The sequence below is a fragment of the Chinchilla lanigera genome, unplaced genomic scaffold (genome assembly GCF_000276665.1).
Source record: "Chinchilla lanigera isolate Chin_1 unplaced genomic scaffold, ChiLan1.0 scaffold00030, whole genome shotgun sequence".
Lineage (NCBI taxonomy): Eukaryota > Metazoa > Chordata > Mammalia > Rodentia > Chinchillidae > Chinchilla > Chinchilla lanigera.
The window spans coordinates 9,130,586-9,157,571 of NW_004955431.1; the positions used below are offsets into that span (position 1 = coordinate 9,130,586).

Consider the following 26,986-nt stretch of genomic DNA (forward strand, 5'->3'; position numbering starts at 1 on the left):
GTTTTTCTCCGGTACCGGGAACCGAACTCACGACCTTGCGCTTGCCAGGCAGGCGCTTTTGCTGCTGAGCTAAATCCCCAGCCCCCTGTGTATCTTCTTTGAAGAAGTGTTTACTGAAGTGCTTTGCCCATTTTTGAATTGTGTTGTTTGGTTTTTTGTTGTTGAATTGGAGAAATCATTTATATGTTCTTGATGGTAATATTTTATCACATACATGATTTGTAGGGAATGCGATTTTTCCCTTTTATGTATATATCTTTCTACACTTAATTAATTCTGTGAAATTTCATAATGTGTTGATATAAATTATAAAAAAAATTAAAATTGTTTCCCTTTTTCTAAAACTCACCAATCTTTGTTGCAGTGGTGGGTTTGAACCCAGAGTCTTCCACATGCTAGGCAAGCACCTTATAAGAGCTCCATCCCCAGCCTTGGTCACATGAATTTTAAACAAATCCTGGTTAGATTAAAAGGTATCAAGCCAGCATACAAAATAGCAATCCAGCGCATGATACAACATCTGGTGACTCAGCATTTGTTCTTCAAATGAAACTATGAAGGCCATTTGGCTTTGGTGGTTGTAGAAACTTTGATCACTGGAGAAAAGTTAGCCGTTGTCTCCTAATCTTAGCTTTTCCCCTCAGTGTTTTCATTGAAAAATCTCATGAGTTAGTTGTAAAGCATGCAGACTGTAAAGAAGAAACCTTCGTCTGAGTTTTGCTTTTAACATATCGATGTACTATAAAGTTGTGTTAGTGGAAATCTAGTAATAAGCTCTTAACTTTAAGAATGAATATATTCGGGGGCTGGGGATTTAGCTCAGTGGCACAGCGCCTGCCTAGCAAGCGCAGGGTCATGAGTTCGATTCCTGGTACCAGAAAAAGAAAACCAAAAATCCAAAAAAAACAAAGAATGAATATATTCAAAATAAGTAGGAGGTATTTTTAACAAGGTAATGATAAAGATTTTTCAGAAGAACAGAGAAAAAAATTGGAGTAGGGTAGAACAACTAGGAGTTGATTTTAAGGAATACAAATCTACAAGAGGATTTCCTAACTTGAACTCTTGGCATTTGGGGCCAGAATTCTTCAAGTTGTGCCAACCATGACTATCTACAGAGACTGGCAGTTGTCCCCTGGCAGGCAAAATCACCCCTGTCTTTCCTCACTGAGAACTGAGGTTAACTGTGGTAAGAGCCTGAGTTCTCACAGCAGAATGTTGATAAAATGATGTAAACAAGGGAAATCCTGAGTAAAAGGAAAAAAAAAATTTGCCAATAATTAATATTTATTAAGCATCTACTATATCCTGGGCACCAGCATAGTCACTCAACGTGAATAATAATTGTTGGTTGAATGCCTTTTTATTTCAGTGCTATGGATTGAACCCAGGGCCTTGCAAATGCTAGAGGAGTACTCCCCTGTTGAGATACAGTCCCAGCCCATTTTTAATTTTATTTTTATTTTGAGCCAGGGTCTTGCTAAGTAGCCCAGGCTAGCCTCAGACTTGGGATCCTCTTGCCTGACAGACCTGCACTGCCACACGCGGCTAAATGCCTGTTTCATGGGAGGACCTGGAGCTGTAGATATGAGTAGGACAGCTTCTGTCCTTAAAGGATTTTTCATTCAACAAAGATGTATATGAAAATTAAGTTACATCCCAAAATGTCAGTGTGTGCAAGGTACTGACCGAGAAGATGGTTTTGTTCTGGAAAGCTTCAGAAACATGGGCGACCTGAGCTGGGTTTCAAGGGTGGACAGCAAGTGTTGCCCCTTGCGATGGGTTTTGCAGATGATGTGGCAAATTGCTCATGGTCTTTGAGTTGCTAAGTGGAAGTTTGAGCTTGAGGAAATGATCTCTCCAGGCTGTCACTTCTGTGCAGGGAATAAAAGGCCCACACCATAATTAAAGCTGAGATGACTGGGGCGGGCAATTATACATTTCCCTGAGGTGTAAGTAGAATGATTAGCAGAGCTGTACAATTTCAGTGACAGGTTACATAACTTCACATACTGTTTTATATCATGGTTAGGCCAAGAGGATCAGGCAGTGCATAGCTAACTCCCATCGTAGACTGGACTCCCTGCCAAGTTATATTGATCACACATAGTTGATACTGAAAAAGGTATACAGTAAGAGACGTATTTGCATCTTCTGGTTAACAGTTCCTTTATTAACCAGCAGTAATGGAACGGAACCTGGAAACAGATGGGACCGTATGGCATAATTCACGGAGTTGCAATGTATTGCTAAATTTCACAGCAGCGGTACTTGCTGTTGTGTAAGGCAAATATAATTATTCAGCAGTAGTTTACAAAATGTGTGTTAACAGCAGTGGTACTTTCCGTGCTTCCATAAGTACTTACATTTAACGTATTTTTACATTAAAGCATAAAGTAACATGTATTAATTAAAAGAAATTTTTAATGAATTTCTTAAACTGCATCACATGTACCCTCTCGTGGTGCTTTTTCTCCGCTGGTTTCTGTCTCATTAGCGACAACAGTTCAGACTTGCTGATCTCACTGCCCAGTTATTTAATTTAAAAGTGATAAAAGTATTTACTTGATATTTTGTTCAGAATTTTTTCAGAAGGTCAGTAGGGTACTTTTGCATTGTAATGTATGTTTTCTGATAGGATTGTAAGATTACAGTGATTTATCAAGAGGAATTATTGAGGCTAAATGCTGTGGGGACACTTGAGATAAGATGCAAAAGCTGTTTTCTCGGCTTAATAAAAACAGCTCATTGCTAGCCTGTTTCACCTTATCTGATGTTCTGTTTTTGAGAAAAAATGAGATGTTCAGTGTGATAGTTACTGAATGATTTTTAGTTCTAGTAGAAATTCAGTCACTGAAGGCTGAGTTGCACACAACAATAATAGCTGTGGTCCACTCCAGCTGCCAGTATGGTTTTGAAAGTATCCCTTGGCACTAGAACTCCCAGCCTAGAGTAACCTTCCTTCTTGTCCTTGAACTCTTTTTTTGGGCAGGTATTGCTTAACCATGGTATTTTCTTCCAAGTTCCTTGTACTTCTACCCTGAACCTTCCCTCAACTAGAGCTAAATTTATTTTCTCAGGAGCCCATTCATTCACTCACTCAACAAATGTTGAACACCTCATGCATGCTAGGAGGAGGGGGCGGCGGGGGAGGAGGAAGAGGAAACACAATCTTGAAAAAGAACAACAAAGACAATTCACATATCCCAATTTGAAAACATACTGCAGATTTGCAGTAATCAGAATAGTGTGATGTTGGCGTAAGGATCGACATAGGGATCAATGGAATCGAATTGAAAGTCCAGGTATAAACATAAGCACCCTTGCCCAGTTGGTTTTTGACAAGAGCGTTAAGAGCATTCAATAGGAAAAATACTTCAGTGTTGTCAACAAATGGTGCTGGAAAAATTAGACAACTGTCTACAGAAGAACAAAGTTGAACCCATACCTCATACCGTATCTAAAAATTCACTGGAAATCGGCAGAGACCTAAACACAAAAACTAAAAATATAAGACTTTTAGAAACCATGGGGGTAAATTTTCATGACCTGGTGATTAGCACTAGATTTTTAGATACTGTATGGCATCTAATGCATGAATAACAAAAAACAGGGCATAATTGAAATTAAAAATTTTGTGCTTTAAAGAACATTATCACGGAAGTAAAAAAGACAACTTACAGAAAGATATTTGCAAATCACATACCTCAGGGTTAATATATGCAGGATGCATAAGGAACTCTTCAATGCAGCAACAAAAAAACCTCAATTTTAAAATGAGGGTGTATAAGACGATATATAAGTGACCAGATAACAAATGGAAAGATATTCAGTATCATTAGTCATTAGGGAAAGGCAAGTTGAAACTACAAGGAGATACCATTTTACACCTTCTAGGATGGCTATTATAAAAAGAAAGCATTGATGAGGATGTGGAGAAATTGGACCTCTCATGTATTTCTGGGAAGGTGAAGTGATTCAGCCCCAGTAGAAAAGAGTTTATCAGTTTCTCAAAAAAGTTAAATAGAATCACATGTTATAGTTACTTTTCTTGTTACTGAGACAAAATACATGATGCCCAAAGTTAAGGAAGGAAAGGTTTATTTAGTTCACAGTTTGTAAAGGTTTCAGTCCATATCAGCTGGCTCCAAGGCAGGGTGGCACATGGCAGAGGGCAACAGTTTATGGTGGAGGAAGATGGACAGTAAAAGCAAGCAATCAAAGGGAAGAAGCCTGTTTTTGTTCCCTATATTGTATCCAGTCTGCGGGGACTAGCACAGTGCCATTCCCGTCAGTGGAATGATCCAGCAGTCACCTACCCTTAATCCCAGCACCCTTAATCCCAGCAGTGCGCCATGAATTAATCACACACTCTAGATTCAGCTGTCTCTGAAACACCCCTGTGACTCGTCACCCCTATAATCCCTGTTTGGCTTTGAATGCAGCCACAGTACCTACCAGCTTTGCACACAGTTGTCATTCTTCCCTGAAGTGAGTTCATCAAGCAGATTGAATATGTCCCACGAGTAAGCAAGTTTTATGGCTCATTCTGCATCATTGACATATGTGCCACTGGTGACTCTTTTTCTGAAAGAAATCTGTTGAATGGCTCTCATAACTCAAAAACTCTTACCAGTGATCTACCTTTAGAAAACCTTACTTCTGTGCATAAGCTCAGACTCGTGTGCTCTGCGTCTGTCTCCTCACAGAGCTGAGCAGACAAGTGTGGGGGCATGTACTTCAATGTGGTTGATAATTTTAATCGCATCCCACAAAACACTGCTAAGTTTAGGTGACCTTTTTCATCACTGTTTTGTAGATGACACTGCAGAGACACATTCAGAAGTGATCTCTTTGACCCAAGCGGTACAACCAGAAAGCCATTCGGTCACGGCAGCCACGCTGTCCATGCATTTGCTGACACAAAAAATGAACAATTTAGTTTTCCTGATATATAATCACTCAAAGACGTGACTTCACTGTGGTACTGAGTGGGAACAGAAGTGCACATAACACATCCTCATACACATGCTTCTCAGAAATACATGGCACAAAACCCAGCATCGTTGCCAACGTTGGTAGACGCATCAACCTGCACTGTATTCTTGGTGATGCTAGCAATTGTGCCTCAATATTCTCTGCTATTTTGTTGGTTCACCTTGTTAGGGTGCTAGCCACAAGAACAGCCTCTTCTAAAAATTTGGACTACAGCCTCTTCTAAAAATTCACAAGAAACATCCTTAGCAGTAGGCAGGGTCAACTCTTCACTAATAGTCAGGGGCTTCATTAGCAATGTGCCAGCCACTAAGAATGATGCTGTCAGTGCAGACACGTTTGATGAAGTGGTGGCCTTCAATAACTGCTTCTCATTCTTGCGTTCATGTTTTTCCTTTTGAAAAATCTCCAAAGGCTTGTCTTTTAATGCGGGATGCTTGTTCTCTAGGAGGTGAAGCCGTTTTCCTGGTTTCATAGCTTGGTTAGGCAAGTGGTTACCACATATTACACTTGCCACTCTAAGCGCTGTCACCCGATGCGATTTAATTTTCATTTGGTACTCACTGATAGGGTTTGGATATGAGTCTGCAAGCAAATGGTTTATTAGTCCCTATGCAGTCAAACCTGTCTGTTAATAATCTGCATTTGTACCCTGCTAGCATCATTGACTCAGCTCTACTTCATATTGTCAGCTTCTCTAAAGGAGCACACACCTAGAACCCTTGCATACACAGTTCACAGTAAAGTACATGCGTCTAAGAGAAGCTAATCCTGCTAGTGAGCTCAGAAGGCGGGGCTCAGGCAGGAATGAGAGGGATTGGAAGCAGCTGTAAATCCAGGTGACGCTTTGCTTGTTCCTGGGGCTGCTCATCGCCTGCTGTGCCACCTGGTTCATAACAGAGTTTGGGGACCCCTGAGGAACAAGGCCTCTTTAATAGCTCAGTAAAATTTTTTATGCTTCTGCTTTTTACCTACCATATAATCTAATCCAAACTATAGTTCCATCCTTTTATGTTGATAAGTAAAATATATAAGTTGATAAGTAAAATATATATTATATTAATGATGATTCTTCTGGGGGAAAATAAATCAGGAAAGGTTTCCTTCTATTCCACCTTGTGCTCTGAGTTTGAGATCCTTAAACCAACTGCCTACTGGATTCTACTTTGATACTATCCTTCGCCAGCCCTCCATCTATCTTACAGCCTTAGACTCCATCTATTTAAGAAATATTTCATTGCATGTGTGTCAATCCCAATTTAAGTTCCTCATGAATTTGCCATTTTGATAAATGACATTCTATCACTTGAATTAGGCCATATCCCAAAAGACACAATCCAAAATGTTGAAATCCTGAAAGGCAAAAATATATAAAGTCTAAAATACTTAAAGTCTGAAATCTGGAAGAACTGTATAATTCTGGAAAAAGTAATGTGAAAATTCTTTAAAAAGATATTTGCTTACATTTTTAAAATGGAATTTATTTGAGAAACATACAAAAAATAGAAACGTATAAAACATGATAGAATAGTTCTTAGGTCATTTTACATAATAAAATAGGCATTAGTAATATTTTTGTAAGCACAGACATTTAGGTATACAATGACAGTCACATGGATACAACATTATAAGCAGGTAAGCCATGTTAATAGAGAAATAGGTCAAAAAGGCAAAATATGTAAATACATGTTACTGTGGTTGATAAGTGTGTGCATCTTGTTTTATATATGTAGTCATCTTAAAATACTGTGGACAACCTATGGCTTGATGAAATCAAACAAAAAATGAGATGTGTCACCACTGCACATGAAATCGCCTGCAGAGGTGAAAGCTCAAGAAACTCTATCTTTCACAAATGCAGATGTACAAAAAGGACATTTTTTCATTTATTGAAGAAGTTCCACTGTTTCTGCCTATGCATGCAGTATGCACAACGCTTAGCACAAAGCCAATCTTATGGCTTAAAAAAAGCATAAAACAAATTAGAACTCCCTCAAAGGCTTTCTGCAGTTTATACTTGTAGCACTGGAAATTATGCAAAGAAATAATAGCATAGCAAATTGAAAACTGGTTCTAACAATTTAGAATCGTGCAGAAAAGGTCTAAAGATAAAAAGAAAATGAACAGATTATAAACAAAAGGAAAAGTTCAGCGTTCAGGATTTTAACATATGGAATTTTATTATTTTAGTATTATAATTTTAAACTTTAAAGATTTTGATATTTCAGATATTCATCATTCAGGATTAGATGTTTGGAGCTGGGTCTTGCAGGGTTATGATTATCACTGGCCATCACCCCAGGGTGTGCCCAGTGAATCTGGACTTTTACCTTTTTATATAGATTTTAAAATTACCTTGTCAATTTATTCAAAAATACTGCTAAGAATCTGATCAAAATGACATGGACTCTATACAATGGGTGATCAAGAAATACAGTGTATGCTTATATTTTAAAAATTATTACATGCAAGACAGATTGCCATTAATCCCCCTCAAAATATTCCCCTTTGCTCTTGTCTTGGTTATTTTTCTCTCGTTGCTGAGACAAAATACCTGACACTCAAAGTTAAGGAAGGAAAAATTTATTTAGCTCACAGTTTGTGGAGGTTTCAGTCCATACTTGGCTGGCTCCAAGGCAGGGTGGCACATGGCAGAGGGTGGCAGCAGGAAAACCTCTTTCACTCCCTTATATTGTGTGCAAACTACCTGCCCCAGAGGCAGGTGTAGCACTCACCCATAATGTCAGCATTGGACTATGGATCAGTCAGCAATCTAGAAGCCCGCCCCATGACGGTATGAGGCTTTGGGGGGACATCCAGACACAAACCATGGCAGCTCTAAACACATTTATCCCTTTGTTCTTGTCACTTTCTGAAGCAGTTCTGGAAGCGCTGTTTTGTGATTGTCTTTATGAAATGTGATAAAAAACACTGTGAATGATGTTGTTGAGTGCCATCCAGTGGAAAGACAGGCTCATAAATGCATTATGGTGGATCCTCATCTGTCTTGTTCACTGGATCTGCTGCCAGGTGATTTCTGGCTCTTCCCTAAAGTCCAAATGACCACGAAAGTAAATGTTTTGAATTGATTCAAGACCTGGAGGCAGCCCAGACAATGCACTAAAGACACTCATGAAAGAGAACTTCCAGAGCTGCTTCACTAAATGGCTAGAATGATGGGATAAGTGGATTTGATGTGAGGGGAAGTATTTTGAAGGGAATTAATGGCAATGTGGCTTTTGCTGTGCTACATTTTTAAAAATTTAAATATTTGTGATGTTTCGCACAGCTTATAGATTGATTTGGGGTGAACGATGTGCACACAAGTGAACATCACGTGTTTCGCCACTTAATTTCTTCTGCAGTGTTTTGCAGTTGTCACTGTAGATTTCTTTCCCAGTCTTGGCTTAAATTTATTCATAAATGTTTTGTTTTCTGTGTATTGCAAATGTTCTTATTTATTTAATTTTCTGCTTCTTTGCTGATGGTAAATAGGAATGTAGTTGTTTTTGTATATTTACCTTGTATCCTGCAAGTTACTAAATTCACTAGTCTCAGTAGTAGTTCTGCTTTGTTCGACAGGGTAGTTCTTTATTTGTTTATGGTTTGATTTCTTTCCTATGCTCTTTCTCTTGCCTGTAAACAGATGGTTCCACATTTTCATTTCTGACCTTTTGGCCTGTTTCTTTTCTTGCTTTGTTGCACTGGCTAGGACCTCCATACAGTCAGTCATGACTAACATGGGTAAAAGTGGATTTCCTTGCTTTTTTCCAGTCTTAGGGGAAAGGATTCAGTATTTCACCGCTAATTTTTAAGATATCTATAAATTTTTGTGGTTGCTTTGTACAGATTGTGGAAAATTCTATTTCTAGTCTCAAGAGCTACTTTTAGGAATCATATTAAGCACTGAATTTTGTCATGATTTTTTCTGCATCTATTAAGATGGCATTCTGCTTTATTTTGGCAATATGGTGCAACATACTGATTTATTTTCAAGTATAGTATCAATATTGCTTTTCTTATTTGGTCATAATGTATTATCCCTTTTAATGTGCTGGATGTAATTTGTTATTTTGTCAAGGATATTTACATCCACGTTTCTGAGTAAAGTTGATTTGTATTTTCTTATAATATCCTATCATATTTTTAAATAAGGATTATACTGGTATCATAAAATGAATTTGGTAGTGTTCTTTCTTCAGTATTCTAAATAGTTTGAGTATTATTTCTTGTTTAAATATTGGATAGAATTTGTCAGTGAAACCATCTGGACCTGACCATTTTCTTTCACGGAAAGTCATTCACTTTTGTTTATAGCTAAAAGGAAGTTGAAATTTTCAGCTTCTTTCTGTGTAGATCAAAAAAACCCAATGTGTTTTTTGCATATTAAGGTGCTCTACACCCTTACTAACACAGGATATTCCCATAAGCCTGGGACATCCCTGCTAATGAACTTTGGATAGATAAATAACTCTCTATAAATTGAAAACTACATGACTTAAGCAATTCAGTACCTAAAAATTCAGGTAGAATGTCCTTTTAAAAGTCCATTTAGTAGTTTGAATTCATTAATATTTATCAAAAAATAGGAGTGTCTCTGAGTTCTTTTTTTATGAAAGGCAGGTTTTCAAATTCTGCATGATTCTTTGTAATTATTTAGGAAAACATTTGCCTTAGGATTTCCTCATAAACTATCTTATATTCATTCAGTTGATGTCAGTTTTCAAATAGATACACAATGAATTATTTTAGATTTCTAACTCAGGGGGTGCTATTTTGAATAGGAAGTTGGGTTTAAGCAGAAATGGCCTTGTCATAATTTGTGACACTATAGAGCAGTTACAAAGAATGCCATAAATTTATATAATACTAACAGAAATATCCTCAAGCAAGTTGTAGAATCATTAAGTATTTAAAAGTTTCAAATTAACATTATATTTTTGTGAAGTCTCTATATGTATGAAGATGCAGAGTTAAATATCAAGAATATGCAGTTAAGTTACTAGAAATAAGTGTAATTTGTAAGAATAATAACTTATGGTAGAACTTGTACAGTTAGAACTGTAAAGGACCTTGACATATCTATTATAGGTAGAGGGGAAATACATCTGGGGGTTTCTTTTTGTTTTAGCAGTTATTCTGAAACTTGAAAACCAGCTTGTAAAATCTACACATGAGGTGCTCTAAATCTATTTTTATTTTCAAATTATGGAAAAAGAAAGTATTGCAAGTGAAGCTAAAGGAAACTTAATTATTACAGTAAAAATTCGGGCATTATTCTGGCAACTCTAAAACTTGAAAAAATATTTAATAATGTGAAAATGCTTACAGTATATCATTTATCATTCATGGATGTAGGCAGAACATAAAGCAAATATAAAATTGCATTCCTATCTTAAAAGATATGTTTATTTTTAAAAAGATAAGAAAGAAAAGTACAAAAAGGATCTGTGGCTTTTTTCAGGAGCCTTTCCATATTTTTTTCTGGTTTTCGGATTTTTTGGAATGGTGATTTTTTTTTTTTAATGAAAATGATTGCAGGGAAGGGATGGGAGAAAAAGGAGATACTTAGCATTTCAAACATGCTACAGGGTGTATTAGTATGTTTTAAATGAGACTTTTAGCTCAAACTGTTATAAAATTTGGAAATTTGTGAATGATATTTGGGAGGAGTTATGAGAAGCCGGGGATATGATGAGGAAGACATGATTGAAAAATGCTCAAAAGGTAAAAACTGAGCAAGATTAGCAACCGGGTTATAAGAGCAGGATGAAAGGTTCTTTAGGAGTAGAAGGAGAGGTTAATCTTTGTTAAACAGTGATTACACGTACTGTGGGGAGCCTGTGCGTGTATGGAAGGCGTCTGCATTCCTTTTCTGCCCCTCCCCCTCCCATCTCTCCCTGCTCCCTTCAGCTCTTGTTCCCTTCCCATCTGCAGAAATTCTATTCCATTTTTTCTTCAATTCTTCTTTAAAAAGTCCCTTTGCCCTTCCTTCCCTCCCTACTCCTTCCAGCTCTTGTTCACCTTCCCATTTGAAAAAAAAAGATCAATGAGAGGTAATTTTCTGCCTTTTATATATGCAAACTTGTAGATTTCATAGTTGTGCATTTCAGATCTGCTTTGTAACTGTGCATTATGCATTGATTTAGGTAAAATAAATAAATAGGAAACTGCAGTTTTTCCAAGTCTGAACCCTTTGGCCTTTGCTAAGATGGTTCAAAATAACCCAGAATCACAAAATTTCAAGCTGGCCAGGAAAATGCTATTTCCTTTAAGTGGATTAATATCTGAATAAAAATAACCATGATACAAATTTTAGTATTTTTAGGCTAAATAATGGCACTGGGTAACATTCCCTAGACTATTTGTTTTTTTTTTTGGTTTTTCTCCGGTACCAGGAACTGAACTCACGACCTTGCGCTTGCCAGGCAGGTGCTTTGCCGCTGAGCTAAATCCCCAGCCCCCCTAGACTATTTTTAAAAACACTGTTTTTTTTATGACAAGGATTTAAAGTTTTAATCTATGCATAGCCATTAGTAGAACAACTTTTCTCTGAAAATTTAAATCCACATTAAACATATCTTTCCTGGGAATTTCATTTTTATTCAGCAATGATCCAAATGTAAACGACCTTGTGATTATTGTGGAGAATCATGATTTATGTTAGACCATTGATTCTTGACTCAGAGTGATAGGAGCTATTTTTCAGTACCTCAAGATAATTTTGGTAGTCACAGTCTGGAGGAGTGCTATTGACATGTTGTGGGAGGGGTCAGAGATACCACAAGCATTGTGATGTTATTTCACTGTATTATCCATTCTCCAATCGATAGATGCTTGGGTTATTTACAGATTTTTGCTGTTTAAAGATTGCTGCTTAAATATGATAGTATGAGCAATAGTTTCTTTAGAGAAATGCCTTGCAACCTTCATTTAAAACTGTAAACCAACAAGACATACACCAATCTGTGGATATTAATCTGTCATCTGTCTGTCTGTCTGTCATCTGTCTGTTCAAAAACCTCAAGAAATAGTGTTTTCCACTGCTATAAATGATAAAATGCAGTCTATTTTTAAAAAAATGCTAGTAGAGACTCAGTACATTGATTTCATTCGTAATTTCCATCTGCAGTTTGAAGGCTAGTCTAGGTTATATATTGGGGTGTGGAATTTCCAGATCTTACCATGATATGCAAAATTTCAGCTTTATAAAATGATGGCAAATTATATACAGTGCTTTCTCCACCTTATTTTTGTGAATTCTTGTTAATCATATAATCTTATCAGCACTTGGCATTTCAGACAAAATTGTGTTTCAACAAAAATTCTACTAAATTAGTAAATGATACCAGGACATATTAATGATTTTTATTTATGTTCTGCTTTTATAGCTAAAAATTTATAACTCAGAAAGTGCCAGTGCTTCTGAAAGACTAGAAAATACTGAGTTATCTTATACTTAGTTTGAGATCATGCATAGGTATGTCTTCATATTTTATTTGCTTAAAACTACATCTTGCTTATTGTCCTCCTTGCTGCTTAAAGGTGCAACTACTGATCTATCTTGGTTATGACTTTGTGCTTGATTATTTTAAAGTTAAGCATCACTGAGAAATTATCTGCTAAGTAAAATTTAACCCTACTGGAAAATAGTTGCATTGTTTCTTCTATGGCATGACATATTTTGTTTCTCAAAGGACTGCAACTTTTATGAACAGTTGGTGATGTCAGTTTTAAACTGAAAGGATTGATTAAGTTGAAATAAGCAGGCTGTTGGATGGAAAGTTTGGGTTGATTCAGTTGAAATGTGGCCTTTTGTATTGAGGCTTAACTATAACAGTGAATTTGTGAATCTTGCCATGATTTTTAAGGTTGAGAATGTCTTCCCTGACATCTTCATTATGCTTGCTTGAATTGTGATTCTGTATGCCGGTATATTCCCTTTTGGCTTTTGCTATGTTTCATGATCGTTAGTATGTAAAAGTTTACTTGTTCATCTAAATTCAGTGACGAAGTGCACTTCAGAATTTTTGCTCTGTACAGAGACTGACTTCATTATTTGTGGGTATTCTCCCAGTATATGGGTGATGACCCATGACTTTGTAAGACACTCTCCTTCTTTCTGACCTAGGTGATTCCAATAAAAACTAAACCGACCTCTAGTTTAACTTTTTTTGTTTTGTTTTGTTTTTCTCCAGTACCGGGAACCAAACTCACGACCTTGCACTTGCCAGGCAGGCGCTTTGCCGCTGAGCTACATCCCCAGCCCTAGTTTAACTTTTTAAGGCAGTGGTGTAATCAAGCCTCCTCACTCAACAGTGTTACTTGATATGTATTTCAACATTATCATAACTATGTACAAAAATATTTCCAGCCTGGTGCTGTTCTCTTTCATCTTCTGTGTGTTTGCCTGGCCTGAAAAGGTCCAGAACTCTTTACAGTGGATGAGCTCACTTGGCCCAGTACAGATTCAGCTTTTTGTTTTGTTTTTGATTTCTGGAACTTTTTGTTTTTAATTTCTGGAATTCTTTCCCAAGCGGTGAGAACGTAACCTGCAGGTCTAGAGAGGTTCTTGCTTAGATGGTGGAAGTGTAACAGTTCAGAGGAGTGGAAGCAGTGCGTGAAGCTACAGTGCAGAAACGTTAGGGTTCTCCTTGGTATCATTACTTCAGCTACACCTTCCCTGCATCTTCAGGGAGTTCACCCGGAGAAAACTGTGATGACGTGAAGGAGCCCAAGATCGTGCCCTGGCGTTGACCCACCTCTGGTCTGGGCAAACAGAGAAACTGTTGTGTGGTACTGGTTACAGACTGTGGGCCTCACAGCTCTGGTACAGTGAAAAAAAATGCATCACATTTGGCCTAGCCCAGAGTTCTAGATTCTTTACAAAGAAAGCAATTTCTTACCACTCACATTTAAAATAAAAACAAAACAATGCAACATATGCCCTTTCCCCCAGTAAACCATTTAGTAAAACCAGAAATAGCTCCCCCTCGTATATTTTATTATATTTTTAAGGCTGTCAGTGTTTGAAGCAGTTGAATGGTGTTGTGTTCTGACTTGGAGTTCTTACTGTGAAAGCAGTGAACGTGTCAAATTGGGGAGCAGTGGACAGTTGTAGCACAGGGAGCAGTGGGCCAGGCGCGGTAGAGTCTCGGTGATTTGTGACTGGGTCACAGAGTGATGAAGGTGTTGAGAAGCACATCGGGAGGGCTTCCCAGGAGGGCTGAAAACTTTCCTACACTTGAGCACAGGAATGATAATAAAATATTATTGGTAGTGCCAGTCCAATCGGCCATTCTTCCTGACGTGTGGCTTTCTCAGAGGACAAGCGTAGGAAAGAAGAAAAGGGAAAAGTCAGTCATGTGTTCTGTTTACGTCTGTGAACTTCAGGCTGGAATTAATGAAGTTAATACATTTTAAAAATAATTCCCATGAACATGACTTGTGTGTTGTCATAGAAAAGATTTTGGGTGAAAAATAAGGAATGTTTTGAAAAACACGCTCTGTCCATTGTATAATATGATTGTGAGACACTGTTATTGCCTTACTAGCAGCTAACGTTTTCCCTGTTTGCGGGGGGGAAGGGGGAGAGAGAGAGAGACAGAGAGACAGAGATGGAGACAGAGACAGACAGAGGCGAGAGATAGAAAGAAAAAGACAGACAGAGACAGAGGCAGAGGCAGAGGAGTGAGAGAGAGTGAGAGAGACAGACTGACAGGCAGATGGAGACAGACAGGAGAGGTGAGGAGGGTGAGGGAGAGAGAGAAATAAGTACGTGTGCATTAGAGAAGAACTAATTTCTCTTGTTCTTAAACATTCATAAGGTTAGAGGATGAAATCCAAGCTGTCTCAAGATGACTTTTCCAACAAGAAAAAAGTCAAATATGCACAGTTACCTAAAAAAGCATTTTAAACACCCACTGAAAAAATGAGACAGACACTATCCATTTTCCACATTTGAGCTAAGCTATTCTGCATGGATATCATCTGATATTTGGAATAATACAGCTTATCTGTTTTCTGAAGGACATGCTGGGAACACTTTTCAGAAGTGTTTCATTGACTATGGCAAGAAAGTAACACTATTTTACTTACACAAAAGGTGGAACAGTTGTAAAATTCTTAAAGTTTTAAGGATATTTGGTGTTTTGATGGGCAAAGAGTTTATAAGATAAAGTGCCCTCAAAACTAATTTGATTTGTTCTGCAGCTTGCTGACAATGATATTCTTCAGTGCCCAACAAAAATATTTAAACGATAAGATGGACACAATATATTTTTAAAGTTAAATTATATTTTGGAAATAAAAATGTAAAGTGTTATGTCCTAATTCTACTGAAGGGTCTAGATTGTTTCTGACCAAAAAATTAGATATACCTTTAAAAGTAAAATTTATGAAGTTTAGCAGCTAACTCTAAGAACTACAAAATAAAGCTTGGTAAATATTCATTGTATAGACGCATGTTTATTCCTGAAAAAAAAAAAAAAAAACTGTGTGAGAATCAGACTTTTATAAATTGAGTCATATTTTTACAAGTAATACGACTCATTATGTAAGACAAATAATCTTTCCAAGTTTATATTTGTGGTAAACCCAGATTTTCATGGGTCAGGATTTCTTGGAATAAGGACAACTTGTGTTGCATAAAATCTGGTTTATTCTTTTTGAGGTTGCTAAGGTACAGAAGGTTTTTTTTTAAAGGGCAATAGTTATTCACAAGTTTATAAACAATTCAGTAAAAATAGATTTCTGAGCATCTTCAGTTTGTAATTCATAAATCATTCATGCTGAAATACTTGGCCTTAAATCTTATTCTCCTTGAGAATATGGGATGTTTATAAAACATATTAAGAATTAAAAATATATGAGGGAAGGAAGAAAATTGCATTGTCAGTAATGGGATGATATAAACTTGTGTACATATGAAATTTCAATCAAATCACTCTAATGCAAATAAAGGAGCAGGTTAGACAGGGGTTTATATTAAGAAAAGGCTCTGGATAACACAAGCTACTTTGTTGCAACGCTCTTTGAGTTCCACTGTGAACTGAAGTCCTATTCCGTTCTGTTATCTTGTTTCTTGTTGTACTTTGGCTATTTAATTAAAGTTTTAATACAAATAAGAGTCCCTCATAAAGGAGTTGTCTCTGTTTATAAGATGATCACTACTCATTGTTTAATTGGATGCCCAAGACTTATCTTGGTAATGAGAGAGACATGCAGCCCCAGTTTGGAGCAAGTAGCACATTATTTTTAAATCTAAGTCAATATGTCTTTCTGTAGTCTTAAGAGCTGGACCAAGAAATGTGGCCACATGGAAGAGACTAATCACTTGGGCCTCCTTCAAACCATGTTGGAGAAGGCGGCGGGGTGGGGGATATCGACCTTTGTGCATAAAAAGCTTATTCGAGAAGAATTCAAGTATGAATCTTTGGAAGCCAAATCAATGCCTAGAGAAACAATGGTATTTCCAACTTTTCTGCAGGCTTCGTTTCAGTTTTCTGTTGTGATTTTTCTGACTTGAGAGGCACTTTCTGGAATGTAAAGTAAAGTGCCTTCCACCTTCTTCTCCCGCAGCCACTACGCCTTTTTCAAAGGCCATGGATGTGAACAGTTCGTCCACACCCTTTGAGGGATGAGAAAGCATTAATGTGAGTCCCTTCCTAGTCTAAGCTATTGTATGAAAAGGCTTCAAGAAGCAGTTAAGCTACTTTCTGCTTTCCTTTAGAAATATGAAGACCCATATGACCATTTCAGAATCACTTCCCCACTTTAAGTGCAGCTCAGGTCCACGCTTGGCTGCAGGGACCTTTTGCTCTCTCAGCCTCCCAGAGGGTCGCTCCCCCTGTTGCTTTCCTCCACCTTCTTCAGGAGCAGGCTGGTGTTGTGGCTTTGAAGCATGTTATAATAGAGCCAGAGTGCCTAGATCTTAATCGTTAGAACTACCACTCACTATAGGTGTCCTTGACTTACGAGGGTGTGCGTCCTGATAAACCCATCACTGACAGTATCATCTGCCCAAAGTGTATACAAGATGAGTGTGTTGGCCCACACCTGTAAAATACCTATGAACTCTGTCTCTTTGGAAAAATCTGCATTTGTACTGTCACCCAAAATAAGTAGATAATCCGGGGGTCCACAGATGCCCCAGAATCCCTTCGTTGCCCCTGAATGGAGCAGTGTATCTCAGTCATCTTTGGCACAAAGTGACCACCTCCAACAAGATGCTCATTAAGAAGCCAGAGAACTGGTGTCCCCTCCCAGATTGGTAGAAACCCTCTAAGTACAGCTAGGAAAGCCTCCTGCCAAGAATGTGAACTGATGACCATTTCCATGTTTATCCTACTCCATGACACTACACAGGCATGTACATGAGGTCATTGTTTGCATTTTACATTGCAGATTTATGATTGCCACTCGTTTACTCACTGGAAACATGGGGTGATAGGCTACCTTAAGTGAGGACAAATTTGACTGAATGAAATATACATTTGTGTGTGTGTGGTAGGTCAAAGTTCAAGGGTGTACTGTAATGAGAAATGGTATATTTGTGCCAGTGGTGATAATAACAGCCAGCTGTGTTGTACATAGATTTCTTTTGGAGCGGGCTGTTTTTACACTTTAAAAAAACTTATTTCTGTGTCAATTACTGGTATACAAAAAGTGCTATAAAAGTGGTCAAGAAAACAGTTTGTCCCTTGAAGGGGATTAAATGTTCCTCCAGCAAGTGTGTCCTAGTCTAAATTTTGGTTAGTAAACTGTTTTCTAGAGGGAATACTAAGTGCTGGCCATGAGGCAGAGGGCTGGAGTTGACACATTTGAAAAACTAGCAGCAGTAACAAATAATCCCACAAGGATGCTCTGTTGTGGGCACAGTCCCTGCGTTGAACCCTCGCAGCTGATCACGTTGTTCAGGCTGGTAGGTGATGGGAACTTGTCTTGGCCACACTGACCATGAAACAGGGCCCATGGAGGGCTGTGAAAGGCTTCCTGTGCCCAGTCCTCCGGTATATGCCCCGCCACCAAAAAGAGTGTTTCTTACCCTTTATTTTCCTCGGGGTTGAAAATTACGCTTCCAAAGCCAAGTGTATGGAAATAATCTTCAGTGCCTAGGAAGGGGGAGGATGAATTTAAACTGACAACTTAAAAAAAAAAACTCGTGTTTCCCAAACCCTTAGCTGGCTGGGTAAACTGTTTTTTAGCATCGAATTACGTACACTGAAATCGTGGTGTATGCATGTGGTCAGTGCTGCTTTTCTTTTAAGTGAGCCTGTTTATTTAAAAAACTTGAAAATGAGAAGCTGTTTTGCTCAGTTAGCTGGAGTTTATTGTAAAATGTGGATGCCAGAGAAAGAAAGAAGTACTGTTTTGCGCAGGGTGTGTGTGAAGCAGGCTGGAGCGAAGGGGAGAAGACACAGCCATGGTGCTTTTTCTTCTCTGCCCAAAGAAGGAAAGCTCTGATGGTCAACAGAAGGAGCCTGCAGAGATCTGGGCCCTGACCACCATATGACGCACCCACACACGCCTCCAAACACAGTCCTGCCAGGCATACGCTTCCACTCTTGTGCCTTCGCAGTAGTAAAAAGTAATTCCAGAAAGAAACAGCTAGAAAGCAAACTGGAGATGACATTTCTCAAAGGGTGAGTTTGATGCCTGTGGAGAATAAGTGGTTGTTTCGCCTTGTTCTGGGTCAGGGGGTGTCGTGAATGAAGGTCTTACACTTGACCCCAGGAGGTATTGATGGATGGGGCAACAACAGCAGTTTCGTGAGACCCAGGATCCTGTGTGGCACAGCCGGCAGACAGCCAGAGTCAGGCATCTGTGTCCCAGGCAGACCTTTGCGGGAGGCCCAGCCTTCCAAATCTGCAGATGAGGAAATCAGGAGCTGTGGAGATGGCATGTGACTTGTCTGCCTGCACACCGTTGATCTGTGACAAGGAGCCACAATTCTTTTATAAAGTGAGACCTCTCTCTGTCTCCCTCCCCCTTCTCTCTCATACATACACACACACTCACACACACACACATCTCAGAAAATGACACTAGTCTGCCAAGTCAGTTTACTCTTTGTGATTGTAATCCTTCTAGCAGCAGCTCAGCTATCCTCTCAGCAATCCTTTTAGATTTCCCCAGATTGAGCTGAGAACTCTCTTCATATACCATGTCCTGCACGGCTCTTGTTATATGCTGTAGGAATTAACTGGTTATATTGCTGTTTATAACTGCTTTGTATACATCTTTAGAAGGTGCCTCATTTATTTTTCTTCTTCATCCTTTCTAAGAGTGATGTAGCTACAAGCAATATTAATTGGCATTTCTCCTATTGTGGCAATAGCAGCTTTAATGGTCCCTGTGAGAGTCTCTGTTTGAGTTGGTAAGGCCGGCCCATGCCGTGACATCATCAGGAGGTCCTGCGGGCTTGGGACATTTAAAGTCTCCCACAGTGGAGCACTGTTGGGAGCCAGGTCAACACTACCGGGTACATGTGGGCAGAGGGGACCTGCACTGTTTTCTCTAGGGCAGCGGGTAGCTGGAGATGACAAGGGGCCCCTTTGTTCTTCTGGTGACTAAAACCTTACAGCAGTGAGAATGGAGTCACCATTATGAACCCCAAACTGCTTCTCATGGACAAATAGAACCTATTACTGTACAGGCAAGAACCTTAGTGAAATTCCAAGTGTGATTCATTTTATAGAAACTATTAGCATAGACAAGAACCCTAGTGTTCATGAGATTCCAAGTTTGATTCATTTTTAGCGTTTACTTTTTCCACTAAGACATACATCAACCATACAAACAAGTACAGAGAATAATATTTTGATTATCCTTGTGCCCACCAGTCAGGCTTATTATTTTCTATTCTCTTCCTTCCCTACCCAGAGGCCACTGAATGTGGTGTTTATCACTCTGAGATTATAAATGTGTCTCTTGGGGACCTCTCAATGTAAGGGCCTGTGAGTAATGGAACAGGAACTGTGTCTTGTGGCAGTAAGAGTGTGGTTTTGGAGCCCTGTGAGACTGCAGCAATTATTTCAAATGAGCCATGTGACTGCAGAGGGCCAAAATTTTTCGAACCCAAGATTCAGGACTGGTTGGGATTTCTCTAAGGGGCAAGCAAGGATGGTAGGTAGCCCAAGCATCACTCATCAAGGTATAACTCAGATGGTCTGAGGAGATGCATGGTTTCGGAGTAATGTTTTTCAACCCGTTTTGATCGTGAGGCACAGAAATTTTTTGGCTTGTGGACTCATACACTGCACACCCATGCGCACACACCCACTTGCGTGCGCACTTCTGAATGAAAAGTTTCAATGAACTCATCATACACACTGTTATTCTTCCCTTATTAGTAGCCCTGAAATATAGTCTGTTTTGTTTTGTTGGTTTTACAAAGGCTATTTTGTTCTGATAAGTGGGTTTTATGTGCCATTAATAGATAGGAACCCACAGTTTAAAACAACTATGAAAAAAAGTCAAACAAACCCCAGTTTGGAGAATTGTAACTTGTTTCATGAGAAAAGTTTTTTATTTATTTATTTTTTAAGTTTCATTTTAAAGAGAATTTTTAAAAAAAAGAACAATAGCAAAATGCCAACAACATAGACAAAAATAAAATAAAGCAAAAACAATAAGAATGATACAGGGTTTCAGAACAAAATGATAGGGATTAACAGTGGTTGTTATAATACAAATTTTTATCTTTATTGAAGTTGGTCAGATTACCAGATGTAAGAATGCAAGATTGATCAAACCGTTAAAGAGAATAAGAAATAAAAACAAAAAAATTATGAACGATACAGAATTTTACCAAACAAGATGATAGGAATTCAACAATGGTTGTTATATTGCATATTGTTGTCTTCAAATTGGTTGTTCAGATTACCAGATAAAATCATGCAACATTGGTCAAAAAAAAATAAAGGATTAACTGTTCCTTTCAGTAAACCATTAGACACCAGCAGTACAATTATCTCAGCTCTTCTTCTGTGTACATATATATATATATATATTTTTTTCCCTTCCTTCTTTCTTCTTCTCCTTTCCCTCATCCCAGCTGTTTCTTCTTTTGAGCAATTTCTTTCCCTTTCTTAATATCTATTGTATATTTTGGATTCCACTTACTTGAGAAAAGTTTTTTAAAAAGATATACTTAGTTGAGCTCTGCTGAACGTTTTCACAAGTCTTTTGTCTGTCACTGACCTAAACCATAAATATTTATATTATGTCACTGACCTAAACCATAACTTACTAATAACAAATCCTATGTAAAATTAAGCATAATCCAGCGCTCTTTGAGGTTCAAATTCTTTTGTGTGGTGTGTGCTCCTCTCCTCTCCAGCCATTGCTGTGAGGCAGCTTGTCTAGCATAAACACAGCTTAAACAGAGTAACTTAATCATATTTTATAAGTTTACAATTGTTAAGCCACAAAATCAACCTTTTCAAATAAGAGTGAGCAGAAGTCAAACTGCCAAGTGGAAAAGAACAGCTGTCCAGTCCTTCATTCTTTCCGTCACAGTTTACCTCTGTACAATCTTAAATGAGGTCCATACAAGAAATAAAGTGATGTAAGCCTCGCATTCTACTTGTTAAATGTCATCAATTTTTGTGTAACTAGGCTGACATCGGGCTCACAGGGGGCGATTGATAATGATCACCAGGGCACCAGGTCACACATTACTTTTGTTTGAAAGAAATTTAAGGCTGGGGAAGTAGCTCAGTGGTGAAGCACAAGCCTTGCATGCTCAAGCCCTGCGTTCAAGCCCTAGCATTGGCGTGTGTTGGGTGGAGGCGGTACAGTATTTACATAATGTGACTCAAAAAGGTGACTTTCTTCAGGGAGGCAAAGGAGAATAATTACATTTAATGTATATTGAACAAGCAGTTGTTGGAGATTATGAGCTACATTGGTTTTAGGAGACTAAAATGAGTCAGCTTGCTCCAAGAGGTGACCACCTACCACCGCTTAAACGTTAATGAGGTCGCTGCTTCCTAAAATGAGGAGGAAGGGGGTAGGTTTTGTTTAAAGCAGCTCTTTCACAGGAGAGGAAATGTGGTTCTACCTCAGGAAATTTCAATGGGCTGGCTGAATAACTGGGAAGGAATGTCCCCTTTGGATGAGAGAGGGAAGAACTGAGCTGATTTTCAGATGAGCCAGTGTGAGAATAGCACTTTTTGGTGTATACATTTATGAGCGTGACGTGTGTGACTTGTGGAGGGACAGTTCTCAAATGTTTTGGTCTTTTGACTCCTTTCCACTTAAAAATTGTGTGGAGAATCCCAAGAAACTTTTGCTTATGTGGGTTATGTATGTTCGTTTTTTCCCTTTGAAGCATTAAAACTGTAAGAAATTTAAAAATATATTTATTGATTCATTAAAAATAATGAATCCCTTATATATGAATACATCTGACTACATAATGGAATAATGAATTCTTTATATATGAACACTTTAACATTAAAAACTGTGTTTTAAAAATTAGAGGAGAGCCTGGCAAGGTGGTGCCTGTAGTCCCAGTACTTGGGAGGCTGAGGCAGGAGAATTGCCACAAGTTCAAGGCCAGCCTGGGCTACATAGTGAGAACCTGTCTCAAAACAAGCAAACAAACAAACAAACAAACTGTGATTATTTTATATCTTTAGTTCTTAGTTAATTAAATGACATCAGGATTCTCATATCCACTTCGGCATATAGCCTGTGAGATCTGTTGTTTTGGTTTACGTGTATGAAGAGAATTTTGTTCACAGAGATACATAATTGGAAAAGAGAGGATCTCACAGCTCTGCTAAAGGCCTCAGGACCCCAGGGATCTTCGGGACACACTTTGAGAACCACCACCCTATAAAGTATTTGCCAACAATATATGTGAAAGAGCGGCTCTCCCTGCGTGGTGAGACTACTAGGGACCCTCATTTTTTCCCCCCTTTTCATTTGTATATACTTCTTACAGTGAGGCTGGATTTTTTGTGCAGCCTAAAAAATGAAGCATGAACATTTTGAAGGAAGATTATGGAGGCCCAGGAAACCCAGGCAGAGACTTCACGCTTGGGAAACGCAGGAACCACATAATTTCTTAAACAGGAAAATGACTTGGTAAAAGTTGTGTTTGGAAGCACAGTAAATGGATTAGAGTGGAAGGAGAGAGAAGGGAGAAAAGCCACTCCAGAGGTCACTGCAGTGAACTGGATGAGCGGCAAGTTGAGCTAGGCCTCAGGTCTTGGCAAAGACAGAGCCAAACTGTGAAAGAGCTCTTGAAGGCCCTGACCATAACCAGGAGGTGGTGATGGTCACGGGGTGGCTAGCCAGGGTCAAAGATGAGTAAGAGTTTTTAAGTTAAAACATGTGAACAATGTGTTTTCCCTTCTCTCTTTACACTTTTCTGAAAATTCCCTGGCTTGAGCTCACCAAGGCCTTTCCTTCTCTTGCAGGGTTGGCTGGCCCACTGGGGGGCTCTGGAGGAAGCCGCCACGCTGAATCTGTGGCTGATGCTTCCAGAAGAGACAGCCTTGCACCTATGACGTCCCTAGGGAGTTCCTTGCTGCTGACCTCCCCGGGGCCCAGCAAGCCTTAAAGGGTCACGAGTCTCCTTTCCTGTGCGCAGACTCCTGTGGTCCACCTCATATGCACCCCAGCTCCCCCATCAGCTCCCTCTTCTCCTTCACCAGCCCTGCAGTGAAGAGACTGCTCGGCTGGAAGCAAGGAGATGAGGAGGAGAAGTGGGCCGAGAAGGCAGTGGACTCTCTAGTGAAGAAACTAAAGAAGAAGAAAGGGGCCATGGACGAGCTGGAGCGGGCCCTCAGCTCTCCGGGGCAGCCCAGCAAATGTGTCACGATCCCTCGGTCCCTAGACGGGCGTCTGCAGGTGTCCCACCGCAAGGGGCTGCCCCACGTTATCTACTGCCGCGTGTGGCGATGGCCGGACCTGCAGTCGCACCATGAGCTGAAGCCCCTGGAGTGCTGTGAGTTCCCATTTGGCTCCAAGCAGAAAGAGGTGTGCATCAACCCTTACCACTACTGCCGAGTGGAGACCCCAGGTGGGTTTGCTCGTGGTGTCCGGGTTTGTTGCAGAGTTAAGGTGACAGACGGGTCTCTGCTGGTGGAGAAAATGAGGTTCGATTCTGAAGAGCAAATCCGACGTTCTGTATCCAGAAAAATCTAGGCAGAAGAAATTTTAATTTCAACACACATGTAAGCTTTGTGTGTTTTTGAGGAGAGTCATTGTATTTGGCTTAATTTAGAAGGAATCATCATAATCGTTTCCTTTTCCTGGTTCTTAAGGTTTTGAAAGGTCTTAAAATGGCCTTGATAATGATTAGCTGTGAAAACATAGATACGTGCCCCCCAACTACACCGAACTGTCCTGAGCTAAACCGAGGAAAGTTCCTTGGCTCCACTTTGTCTAAGCTCAGATAAGCTGAAGGCATTTCATATCTCGATCTGAAAACAGCCAGTGAAAGGCTTGATGAAAGTTATTCCAGGGCTAAAGACAGGTTGGAGAAAGATTGGGAGTTGTCCTTAAATATGATGTATGAATTTCTTTTGTTTTTCTTTTCTGGTGCTGAGGATCCAACCCAGGGCCTCACACACGCTAAGTAAGTGCTCTGCTAAGAAAATAAATGCAATTTTTAAAAGTTTTTTTGTGGTACCAAGAATCGAACTCAGGACCTTGTGCTTGCCAGGCAGGCACTGTGCTGCTGAGCGTGAATGCAATTCTTAAATGCAGTTGAAAATATAGGAAAGTGCTGTTCTGAAGCTCTTCACACACTGATACGTGTGTGTATCCACATGCCACCTGCTCCCTAGAGAAGCCTGATGTTTACCTTCGTTCCTTCACGCTGGTTGTAACAGTTCTATTGCCGTTCTCTTTGGATGGAGTGTCCCTGTGGTATTCCAGGCAGGAATGTAGTTTTTCTAATAGGAGCCTTCTTTCTTTCATTGGCCATCTGCCTCATTCCAGGAAACCACAGGGCTGACACATTTGCTCAGGGAAATTGCCCGTGTCCAATTAGGAGACAGTGCTGTCTAGGCAGCGGCTCAAGCGTTCAGTCACATTAATGAAGGGGTGGATCGGTAGCCATGCCTGGCCTGCATCAGTAGAACGTAGGCAGCTCTTCAGGCTCCCAGAGTTTGCCGGCCTGTTATGTGTGTGAAAGCCTTGATGAAAGTCACGGGAGTCGTCCGCCTGGGTGTGAGTGCTTCCCAGACCGCTTCTTCCAGTGCTGCGACCCTGTCTGTGGAAGCTATGACAAGGTCCCACGTTCTTGCAGATCTGAAGCATTTCCCTGAAATCAAGGAAATCATTGCTTTTTCTTTCTTTTTTTAATATTTCTCTTTGAGTTCTCTTTGCATATCTCCAAAAAAAAAAAATTAATCACGTCTCAGTTTATGACAAAGATGACTTGATTCTATTTTTGTCTCAAAGATTTGAGCTGTACGAGGCATTCAAAATACACACCTAGTGGGGGGGTATAGCTCAGTGGTACAATGCAAAGTCCTGAGTTCAACTCTTGGCACACACACAAAAAATACATACCTAAATGGAAAAGTGCTCGTTAAGAAATACTTTCTCTGTCACAAGTAATGTAGTTATAAAATATAAAAAGTTGTAACAGCTTGTAAGAGTAAAGTGCATCCAGTTTTCCTTTTGTGTACTTAAAAACCTAATTTTATTTATTTATTTATTTTATTATTATTTTGTCTTTCTGAGACATGGTCTCATTATGCAGTTCAGGCTGGCCTTGAACTCAGTTATATGGCCCAGGCTGGCCTTGAACTTGCAAGGATCCTCCTGCCTCAGCCTCACGAGTGCTGAGAATACAGACGTGTGCCACCATGCCCAGCAAAAACCTAATTTTAAAGAGCTATTTGTTGTTTCACCTTTTCTGTACCGTATTAAGTTCCTTTTAGGATGATAGTATCAAGGTTTTACATATGTAGATAGATTTCGCATCGTCATATTTTAGATTTAAGTTTCCAGAAAGATGGGTCAAGAGTGTATGAATTTAAAATGATATTTAAACTATACAGATTTTTACTCCTAATAGATCATTTTAATGAAACAGCAGAACTTACATATACTTAGGTGTGTTCGAAGTAAATATTCTGAGGACATTGGAAATGTTAATGTTAAACAAGTTTGCTGAGTCCCTAATTATAATACAAGGTTAAGTGGTGCCTGTGAAGTTTTATTTTTTATGGTGTGTTTCACGTACATTGAAAGCTGCATTCTGATTTTCATTTACATGTCCATGTAAGGAATAGATTTCAGTGCTTCTCAAGCTGTATATAATGAAGCATCAGTTTTTGCTTTTTAAGTTTTCAGTTCTTCAAGTCAGGACTTTTACAAAATAGATGAATTACTAGGCAAATAAAATTGTAAAGGGACTTTATAAAATACAAGCCCAATTTTTAAAGTTACTTGTTTTGACAGATATAAAATAACTCTGTCAAATTGCTGTGAGAACTTGTAAACACTTTAAACCTTAGTTTCCATCCTGATCTCTTCATGAATGGGTCACTAATGGTGAAATGTCTTCAGGTTCTTTTTTTTTTTTTTTTTTTTTTTTTTTTCCAGTACCAGGAATCGAACTCACAACCTTGCGCTTGCCAGGCAGGCACTTTTGCCATTGAGCTAAATCCCCAGCCCTTGTCTTCAGGTTCTTAATCCACACACTGCCTGGCATGGGTCTCGTAGAAGCCATGCAAAAGTGTTTTCACCAAGTATGATGATTTTACCCCATGTGGCTGGAGGTTATTTCAGGAGTGTAATTTCTCTTTTACATGAAATAACCTTACTGTATCCAATCCACATAACCTTTAAGGAAAAAAAATTAAAGTATTTCTAGGTTTTTGTTTTTGCTTTGCGTGCCTCTGCATCCAGTAATTCCTCCTGGTTCTCTGCAGTGTATAGCACAGAGACAAGGATGGCATGGTGTTTAAAAGGTGGTACAGAATACAGACAGATGTCTGTAAATTCTATGTTGTATTTG

General features: G+C 39.1%; 1 protein-coding gene across 2 annotated transcripts in view; it reads left to right on the top strand.

The window, feature by feature from the left end:
* Smad9 (SMAD family member 9) overlaps positions 1-26,986 on the top strand; it is a 67,305-nt gene that overhangs the window by 12,970 nt on the left and 27,349 nt on the right. For both annotated transcript variants that reach the window (XM_013515879.1, XM_005387676.2), the window contains exon 2: positions 23,427-24,031. In XM_013515879.1, coding sequence (XP_013371333.1) covers positions 23,620-24,031 — 412 coding nt within the window. In that variant the 5' untranslated portion in view covers positions 23,427-23,619. The remainder of the gene's footprint in view (positions 1-23,426; positions 24,032-26,986) is intronic.